Source organism: Salmo salar, chromosome ssa18, assembly GCF_905237065.1.
Source record: "Salmo salar chromosome ssa18, Ssal_v3.1, whole genome shotgun sequence".
Taxonomy (NCBI): Eukaryota; Metazoa; Chordata; class Actinopteri; order Salmoniformes; family Salmonidae; genus Salmo; species Salmo salar.
In genome coordinates, this window is record NC_059459.1 from 74,599,639 (window position 1) to 74,610,062 (window position 10,424).

Genomic DNA, 10,424 nt, shown 5'->3' on the forward strand with positions numbered 1-10,424 from the left:
AGGTTCGAGTTGCCAAACGTCAGCCTCGAAACCTTAATGACTTGGAGAAGATCTGCAAAGAGGAGTGGGACAAAATCCCTCCTGAGATGTGTGCAAACCTGGTGGCCAACTACAAGAAACGTCTGACCTCTGATTGCCAACAAGGGTTTTGCCACCAAGTACTAAGTCATGTTTTGCAGAGGGATCAAATACTTATTTCCCTCATTAAATTGCAAATCATTTTATAACATTTTTGACATGCGTTTTTCTGGATTGTTTTGTTTTTCTGTCTCTCACTGTTCATATAAACCTACCATTAAAATTATAGACTGATAATTTCTTTGTCAGTGGGCAAACGTACAAAATCAGCAGGGGATCAAATACTTTTTTCCCTCACTGTATCTTGCAACTAACTGTGTTGCTCCCTCTGGATCTTGTCAAATACTGCCCTTCTTTCTCCTTCCTGAATGACATCTGGCAACCCTTCTCTTTTTCCTTATTACATCTTTACATTGGAAGACCAGCGCTTGTCCTCTATATACTGTGACTGACTCCCTTGTCTACTGAACCTTCTCCTCTTTCTGGAGACCTTACTTTGGGGACGTTGGCTGTGTTTGAGCGGGGGCCGTCCCTGGCTTGGAGCCTGTCAGGTTAGGGTTGGGGACGTTGGCTGTGTGTGAGCGGGGGCCGTCCCTGGCTTGGAGCCTGTCAGGTTAGGGTTGGGGACGTTGGCTGTGTTTGAGCGGGGGCCGTCCCTGGCTTGGAGCCTGTCAGGTTAGGGTTGGGGACGTTGGCTGTGTGTGAGCGGGGGCCGTCCCTGGCTTGGAGCCTGTCAGGTTAGGGTTGGGGACATTGGCTGTGTTTGAGCAGGGGCCGTCCCTGGCTTGGAGCCTGTCAGGTTAGGGTTGGGGACATTGGCTGTGTTTGAGCGGGGGCCGTCCCTGGCTTGGAGCCTGTCAGGTTAGGGTTGCCAGTTAATGTTGATTCTATATCCCTTAGGTGGATCTTTCTCAGACGATGATCTGCTTGACGTTGGGAAAGACGACACCTACAACCCTGACAAAGGCAAAGGTAATGGATGATCTTAAAATGGGGAAATGATTAGATAAACAAACATCAAAAGAGCGTGAGAACCGTCTTCTGAGTTCAGACCTTTACCATTGCTTGTTTTTTTAAATGAAGATACTCTGTTTAAATCCTACTTAAAGGTAAATGTCTTGTTTTAGTTGGACAAATACGTAAACAGTATTTACATCTGGGTTACTAGTTAATATTTTCAATCAGGATACAGGGACCTTTTATTAAATGCATTTCCATTGATTGCACATTATAATAAAATGTAACTGACTAGCAGACATGCATCATTCCTGTAGGTGGACATGGTGGAGGCCAGTCTGCCACTGATGACAACAACCTTGGTATGACAACAACAATATTTTTATGAAATAACAGGTTATGCATGGCAAAGGTCTGTGTCTAATATTGATTATTGCTTATCGATTATTGACTATTGATTACACCTCTGTGTTCCTCTGTGCTCCAGACACCATGGCTGAGACCGGAACCATCGCCGGGATCATCAGTGCCATTGGCCTGGCGCTGGTTGGCGCGGTCACCAGCTACGTCTCCTACCAGAAGAAGAAGTTCTGCTTCAGCATACAGCGTAAGATACCAGCTGGGGTTAACGTAATCTGGGATTTAGATCTTGTGGTATAATGTGGATATGATTCTATATAGTTTTGATAACAGTGTAATGATTACCTGGGATTACAGTAATCTATAATCAGATAATAGTATGTAGATAAATTCTCAGATTTACCAGACTGCTGTGTCCTGTCACAGAGAGCCTGAATGCAGACCTGGTGAAGACTGATAACCCAGACGCTGTGGTGGCCACAGAACCACAAGGTAACCACCAAACCACCCATACAGGTCCTATCTCCAGTGCATTTGGAAAGTATTCAGACCCCTTGACTTGTTCCACATTTTGTTACGTTACAGCCTTATTCTAAAATGGATTCAATAGTTTTCCCCCATCAATCTACACACAATACCCCATAATGACAAAGCAAAAATAGTTTTTGGAGAATTTTTGCAAATGTATAATTTTTTTTGTTTGTTGAAATATCACATTTACATAAGTATTCAGACCCTTTACTCAGTACTTTGTTGAAGCACCTTTAGCAGCGATTACAGCCTCAAGTCTTCTTGGGTATGACGCTACAAGCTTGGCAAACCTGTATTTGGGGAGTTTCTCCCATTCTTCTCTGTAGATCGTCTCAAGCTCTGTCAGGTTGGATGGGGAGCGTCGCTGCACAGCTATTTTCAGTTCTCTTCAGAGATGTTCGATCAGGTTCAAGTCCAGGCTCTGGCTGGGCCACTCAAGGACATTCAGAGACTTGTCCTGAAGCCACTCCTGCGTTGTCTTGGCTGTGTGCTGAGGGTCATTGTCTTGTTGGAAGGTGAACTTTCACCCCAGTCTGAGGTCCTGAGTGCTCTGGAGCAGGTTTTCATCAAGGATCTCTCTGTACTTTGCTCTGTTCATCTTTCTTTCGATTCTGACTAGTCTCCCAGTCCCTGCTGCTGAAAAACATCCCCACAGCATGATGCTGCTACCACCATGCTTCACCATAGGGATGGTGCCAGGTTTCCTCTAGACGTGATGTTTTGCATTCAGGCCGAATAGTTAAATCTTGGTTTCAACAGACCAGAGAATCTTGTTTCTCATGGTCTGAGAGTCCTTTAGGTGCCTTTTGTCAAACTCCAAGCTGGTTGTCACGTGCCTTTTACTGAGGAGTGGCTTCCGTCTGGCAGCTCTATCATAAAGGCCTGATTGGTGAAGTGCAGCAGAGATGGATGTCCTTCTAGTAGTTTCTCCCATCTCCACAGAGGAGCTCTGTCAGAGTGACCATCGAGTTCTTGGTCACCTCCTTGACCAAGGCCCTTCTCCCCTGATTGCTCAGTTGGCGGGCGGCCAGCTCTAGGAAGAGTCTTGGTGTGTGTTCTTCACTGTGTTCTTGGGGACCTTCAATGCTGGAGGAATGTTTTGGTACCCTTGCCCAGATCTATTCCTCAACACAATCCTATCTCGGAGCTCTACGGACAATTCCTTCAACCGTGGTTTTTGCTCTGACGTGCACTGTCAACTGTGAGACCTTATATAGACAGGTGTGTGACTTTCCAAGTCTTGTCCAATCAATTGAATTTACCACAGGTGGACTCCAATGAAGTTGTAGAAACATCTCAAGGATGATCAATGGAAACAGGATGCACCTGAGCTAAATTTCGATTCTCATAGCAAAGGGTCTGAATAGTTACGTACGGTTCTGTTTTCATTTGCAAACATTTCAAAAAAACAGTTTTTGCTTTGTCATTATGGGGTATTGTGTGTAGATTGATGAGTAAAAACATTTATTGAATCCATTTTAGAACAAGGCTGTAAAGTAACAAAATGTCTAAAAAGGAAGGGGTCTGAATACTTTCTGAATGCACTGAATATCCATGCATTTCCATGTAACCACCACAAGGTGACCACTTAACTACCCATAGAGATCCTATCTATATTCATACATTTCTATGTAACTACAGCTGGACCAGTATATGCTATCCTATATGTTTGAGATTCAGATAATGAAGTCATTTGTTTTATCTATGTTTGGATGAAGATTAATGTAGAGAACATCTTCTGTTCTCTGCTGTGTTGATGGTACTGCAGTGAAATATATATATATATATATAGATAGATAGATAGATAGAGAGAGAGAGAGAGAGAGAGAGAGAGAGAGAGAGAGAGAGAGAGAGAGAGAGAGAGAGAGAGAGAGAGAGAGAGAGAGAGAGAGAGAGAGAGAGAGAGAGAGAGAGAGAGAGAGAGAGAGAGAGAGAGAGAGAGAGACGACCAACACCTCTCTCCTCATGGAAAAGTCATCTTTGTGACAATGTTTAGCCTTTTGTACTTTTATTCAAATGAAGTAGATTTGATTAGAGTAGATTAAATGCCCTTCCATTGAAAATTGTCACAAGGCTGATTGTAGTTGTAAAAGGTTTATGAAGGCATTATTAAGCTTTAGAAGTTGCAGTATGTTGAAAGTGTGATTAGGTTTATTACTGTCAGTTTAATATCTCTCTCTCTCCAGTTCAACAGACTCTTCTGGAGCCCCCCAACGCTGAGCCTCCTAGTCAGGATAACACTGTCTAATATCCCACCCCCGTCCGTCCGGCCTCATCCCCCAACCTACACACACACGAAGAGGGCGTGACAACACACACTTACACGCCCTCACCTTGGGGAATATCCCCCCCCACCTCATACGACAACACACACTCACCACTTTTGAAGGATAGTCCCACCCCCGTTATACCTTAAGAGTTGTAGATAGATGGTGATCGTCTGAAATGTAGAGTTCCACTGGCAGCCATGTTGACGCCACCAAGTTCCATGTCATTCTAGAATCTTAATGTCATTCTAGAGTGGGAATGGTATTGTGACATCACTACGGTCCGCCGACCTCTGTAGACCTACCCCCGCCACACTGTGTACATATCATTTAATTTATTTGAACTGTTTTAAATACCACTAATATGCCTGTTTACAATTTGATTATGAAGGAGATGGTAGCCTAATCCTAGATCAGTTTTTATTTGACAATGATAGTCAGAGGATTTGCTATACTAAAGCACATACAGATCTAGGACCAGGCTTCCATCTTGGTATTTCCTGAAAGATAATATAGTACATAGTATAACCCATATACTTTCCCCCTAACTCTGTTATCCAATCAAAAATCTTATCCAAATAATTATTCCCCCCCATTCCCCCCTAGTACATATTTCCCCCCTAGTACATATTGCCCCCCATTCCCCCCTAGTACATATATCCCCCTCGTGATTTTTCTACTTTCATGTTATTGTCTTAAAGAAACAGAGTTTTGTAGTGGTTTCTTCCATATGTTAATGTTTAGAAGCTGCATTTTTATAGCCTGGTTGTCAGTCTGTTTGTGCTTTCTTGCCAACTCCTTATCACTCATTGTAATGGCAGTCGTATGTAACGCATGACGATGAAAGAAATAGAATTGACAAGAGCACAACCAGATCTGGGAACCAGGCTAGCACTTTTATAGTGTTGATTTCAGGATTATTTGAATTTTTTATGAAGCGATGTTCATTTGAAGAACTCAATTACTTACTCCAGAGCTGCTGCATAAATGTCCATAATATGATTTGCGTTTGTTTTAAGAAACTGAAGAGAATATAGGCTCTTTTCCAGTATCCATACTATCATACTACTTAGGGAACAAACCCGTGTATTGGGTCCTAGCATTCTAAGTAGTATGCTGGGATGGACATTGGAGCGCACTCAAAGGCTCTGTTCCAATAGCCACACTAGTGTACCACTTAGTGAACGATACCAGTGTATTTGGCGTGCATTCTAAGTAGTATGCTAGTATGAGTATTGGAGTGTAGCCTTTAAGTCCACTTGTGTGGAAAATGGGAATGTGATGAAGATACACAATGTATAAAGACTAGTTAGTATCTGTTTTGTCTTATTGAGATAATGCCTGTGCTAGAGAAAGTGAAGTAAATGTGAAGTCGAAGCCCAGTCCAACTTAAAACTTCTTGACATTGAAGTAACGGTAGCGTTCGACTACATTGCAGGCGTTACATTGCATCAACTAATGGTTGCCTGTCACGTCAGCGAGGTGCGTTGTCGGGCATCAGATTGCTATATCAGTCCGTTGTTTAGCAGATATGGAACAGAATACACACCTATCTAGGCGTTGTGAGATCTGGTATGCATCTGCAATGTAGTCGCCCTGGAACATGTCCAGTGGTTCTGTAGAGACTGGACATTTGTTTGACTGAACAAGGCTATACATAGACTTCTGAAGTTGTTCAGATTGAGCTATTTGCTATATGAAATCAGAGTTAGTTCATCTCTGTGATTTGGATAGTGTTTATACTAGCTGTTGTTTGTTGTTAGGAAAGGTTGAGGTGAATTACATTTCAATTCACTTTAGTTCATTCAAGAAGCGAATTCAAATTCCATGTCAAGAATTTAGAAAATCTTTCATAAAAAAATAAATGGCGCATTTCAATTTGATTTTGAATTTAAAATCACTCCTTTGAATTGAATGATTTGAAATGGAATTGGCCCAACCCTGATTAGGAGACTAGTGGGTGGAAAGTGAAGCTTGTAAATTGCGGCGTGAGCATAGTTCTGTGTTTTTACTATTTAATTGTTGTATGAGCGTATTCCTTGATATTACGGTGTATCTTAACGATTTATACACTCGTTCCTAAGTGTGTTTTTATTCAAATTGTTTGCGTCTCTGCTCCCCCACTCTAGAGTGGCTTTTATCTTAACTACTTAGCTCAACTTATCTACATATTGTTTTAGATATAGGTTTCCAAGTGACTATATTCCAGATAACAAAACAAACCTTTTTAGGGCAGATACTCAAATGACACCCTCTTCCCTTGGTAGTGCACTATTTTATTCTATATAGGGAATAGGGTGTGATTTTGGGATGCACTCCCACTGGAATCTGCACCCTGTTCTGTTCGGCTCCCTTGTTGCCTTGGAAACGCAGCTCTAGAACCACTCCTTCTGTGACGTTCCAGCACTTTCCCTACCTGCGATTACTCTCCGCCTTTAACAACTGCGCCAGGATCAGTTACTATCTTACTTATAATGGATAAGATAAATATTTAGGTTGGAGGAACTGTTGTTAACCCTTTGATAAATAAGGACAGAATATTCCATCCTTTGTCAATCGTTCTTATTAATTCTAGTCGCTGACATCATAAAGGACCGTAGCATTCTGGGATAGAACACTGAGAACAATAGAACTGTCCAGAACTTCCACTCTACAAAGGGTTAATAACTGTTAGTTAACACTCTCCTCTCCTGTCATCCAGATGCAGGTGCTGCAGTACTGATGGTGCTTCTCTCTATGCCTTATAACCTGCTCGCTCATGCTGGCTCCCGCAATACTAAACACACACAACTAGAACCAATAGAATGGAATGTTCAATGAATAGAATTCAGATTCTGTTAGTGCTTTTCTCAGTGTTCTACACTGGGAACACTGGGAACCACCAACCAAATTGCAGTGGTCTGAGGGCCTGTGTCCATTCTATACGTTGTCTTTTTATGACAAAAAAAACACTTCCCGTGACTGAGCTGTGCTTACACAAAAAACCACTTCCTGTGACTGAGAGCTGTGCTTACACACAAAAAAACTATGAATGTTAAACGAATGTACTCTTTCTCTAAATCAGTTGCGATAGTGATCGCTCGTAGTAAATTTTCTTAAAACCCACCAAAGATGTGTAGCATTGATGATTTTAAGATTGGACGATATTGGACCTTGGTGTTGTGCTTTGGGTTGAATGTTTCACTCATTGACTGGCACTAAACAGAGTAGAGGAAGACACCCCTTCAAAAATGTTTTGGGCACGAACAAAAATAATGAAAACCTTCGAATCGGGACCAATTGAATGCTTACAAGTGTCTTCCTATATGCTAGTAACATCACATAAAAATGACATATAAATTCCTCACAAATATAAACTTTTTTAAACACGGATTGACTGTTAGAACTAAGAATCCCCCACCCCCTATCCTTAGAGACGAAGCTTGGTAGAAATTAGACAATTTGAAGAGCACAGAGTTGTGTGAGACTTGCCTGTGTGATGAGTACCATCTTCTAGCACTATGGTGCACTATGGCGTACTCTAGTTTGGAATGGTATTAAGGTGCCTCTTGGATGCAGTATGGATAATTTGCCTGATTTGAAAATTAGAGGTGTTTTGAAGATGTAAAAAAACAAGTTTATACAGTAGTATACAAGTCAGTGAACTAGGAGTTGCTGCATGCCCAGTAGTTTGCAGTCTTAAGGCTTTGAGGTTGCCCTTTGTTTATATGGTTTACGGTAAGAGACATATCAGCAGTTGGATCCCCTTAAATCTTGGGTGCTCCTCTACTACACACACGACGGTAACGGGCTATAACAGAACTGTACAGAAATAAAACGCATGTTTTTGGATATTTAGCTGTAGTCTTTGGAAGTTTTCCTCATTGGGTTATCATTGGGATGACCTGGGTGCCAGTCTATTTCTGCTCTCTTGCCAACTCCTTACGGCTTGAAAATGACAGCAATGGAGTTGGCAAGTAACAAGAACACAAACAGATTTGGGACTGGAGTGTAGTTGGACCAGGAGTAGTGGTTGGTGAATGTGAGGGTATTTATACACTGCCAATAAAGTCTAGGATAAGAAAAATAAGTATTGGACTGTTATGAATACTTCCTTCCTGGTTTCTCTTGACATAAGTTCCAATCCAGCTCTAGTCACTGCTGGCTCTGTTCTAAAGTACTGCACTAGTATCTAGGGAATATGCTGTTATTTCAGACACTTCAATTTGGTTTTCTGTGCAGATATACTTCCCCTAAGATACTTTATGACATCAATGTCCCATCCTTCTTAATCCCATTCTAGTGTGAAGTCATTGTCATTACACTAGCGTCACTCTAACCCCACTGACCAGTTAGAACACAGGGCTCTTATGACATCACAATGTACACTATGTATTCCGACTGTATTCACTTCAGATATGTAAACAAAATGGCCTTCTGCATGCACGGAATCCACGCCTGATTCACTAGTGCCTGTCAATTGAACCACACACACACACAATTTTACATGAATGCATATACACATACTTATGCACGCAAAGGGCCACTGGCAACTTGGACAAATTCTTATAATACTAAACAGAAATGTAATGACATAGATCATTCCTATTGAAGCTTCCTATACTGCTGCAGTTCTATACATCTATATTTCACTGCTGTCTCGCTCACTGGCAAATACATTGTGGAATGACGACATTCATATGATCAATCAATGAAACCCAATAAAATTTGAAAAGAAACCCAGACTTTTTTGTATCAGTGCAATGTAAGACGTTTTTATTTGCGATGAGCAGTGAAAAGCATATTTCAGATTGAGCTAAATTGGTTTAGATTCATTTGTCACCCACAGAAGCACCAAGGCATAATGCTAACTTCTTAAATATCTTAGATGACAGACATGTAAAATACACATGGTAAAGACTTAAATGTTTGAGATTACCACAGACTCATTTAATGAAGGTGCAGCACAGTGTTGAACATTTTAAGCATGACATAGTAAACAGTTAAATTGTTATAACCACTATAATACAACAGAAAACATGCATAATGTCAAAGGTTTCCCTGTGGCTCAGTTGGTAGAGCATGGTGTTTGCAACGCCAGCATGGTGTGTGCAACGCCAGGATTTGTGGGTTAGATTCCCACGGGGGGCCAGTACAAAAAAAAATTGTGAAATGTATATATTCACTACTGTAAGTCGCTCTGGATAAGAGCATCTACTAATGTAAAATGTTAGCTAGGCTTAACCAATCAGTGAAAGGCATGTCAAAATTAGGTTAATCTTACGGCCTATTCAAGTTTGGTTGACCCTATACCCACGCCATTACCCATGTAAAAACGTACCTATTTCCACATACAGGTATTTGATTCAATTGCCATTCAAATAATGAGCATTAAATATTTTTTTCTTTCTCTATAGTTGATTAAAGGATTGTCAGTATTGTTATTTGGCTTAAAGGCCACAAGAGGGCCCTATGAGTTCAACACTACCAGTGACTACCATCTTGTTAGGCCTTGGAGAGGAAAAACCAAGGGCGCAACTTTGGTTTTAGAAGTGGGGGGGGATATTTTCTTTATTTACAGTACCAGTCAAAAGTTTGGACACACCAACTCATTCAAGGGTTTTTCTTTACGGCAGAAGAATAGAAGACAAACTATGAATTAACACATATAGAATCATGTAGTAACCAAAATATATTTTATATTCTTCAAAGTAGCCACCCTTTGTCTTGATGACAGCTTTGTACACTCTTGGCATTCTTTCAACCAGCTTCACCTGGAATGCTTTTCCAACAGTCTTGAAGGAGTTCCCACATATGCTGAGCACTTGTTGGCTGCTTTTCTTTCACTCTGCTGTCCAAACGATCTCAATTGGGTTGAGGTCGGGTGATTGTGAAGGCCAGGTCATCTGACGCAGCACTCATCACTACTTCTTGGTCAAATAGACCTTACACAGCCTGGAGGTGTGTTGGGTCATTGTCCTGTTGAAGAACAAATGATATTCCCACTAAGCGCAAACCAGATGGAATGGCGTATTGCTGCAGAATGCTGTGGTAGCCATGCTGGTTAAGTGTGCCTTGAATTCTAAATAAATCAATGTCACCAGCAAAGCATCCCCACACCATCACTCCTCCATGCTTCACGGTGGGAACCACACATGCAGAGATCATCTGTTCACCTACTCTGCGTCTAACAAAGACAAGGCGGTTGGAACCAAAAATCTCACATTTGGACTCATCAGACCAAAGGACAGA

General features: G+C 41.4%; 1 protein-coding gene across 7 annotated transcripts in view; it reads left to right on the forward strand.

The window, feature by feature from the left end:
• The window catches only part of LOC106577924 (CD99 antigen-like protein 2), a 37,624-nt gene extending 28,713 nt beyond the window's left edge, over positions 1-8,911 (forward strand). For all 7 annotated transcript variants that reach the window (XM_014156387.2, XM_045701536.1, XM_045701537.1 and 4 more), the window contains 5 exons: positions 979-1,050; positions 1,353-1,397; positions 1,523-1,642; positions 1,822-1,887; positions 4,113-8,911. In XM_014156387.2, the coding sequence (XP_014011862.1) occupies positions 979-1,050; positions 1,353-1,397; positions 1,523-1,642; positions 1,822-1,887; positions 4,113-4,174 (365 nt within the window). In that variant the 3' untranslated portion in view covers positions 4,175-8,911. The remainder of the gene's footprint in view (positions 1-978; positions 1,051-1,352; positions 1,398-1,522; positions 1,643-1,821; positions 1,888-4,112) is intronic.
• The last annotated feature ends 1,513 nt before the right edge of the window (positions 8,912-10,424 follow it).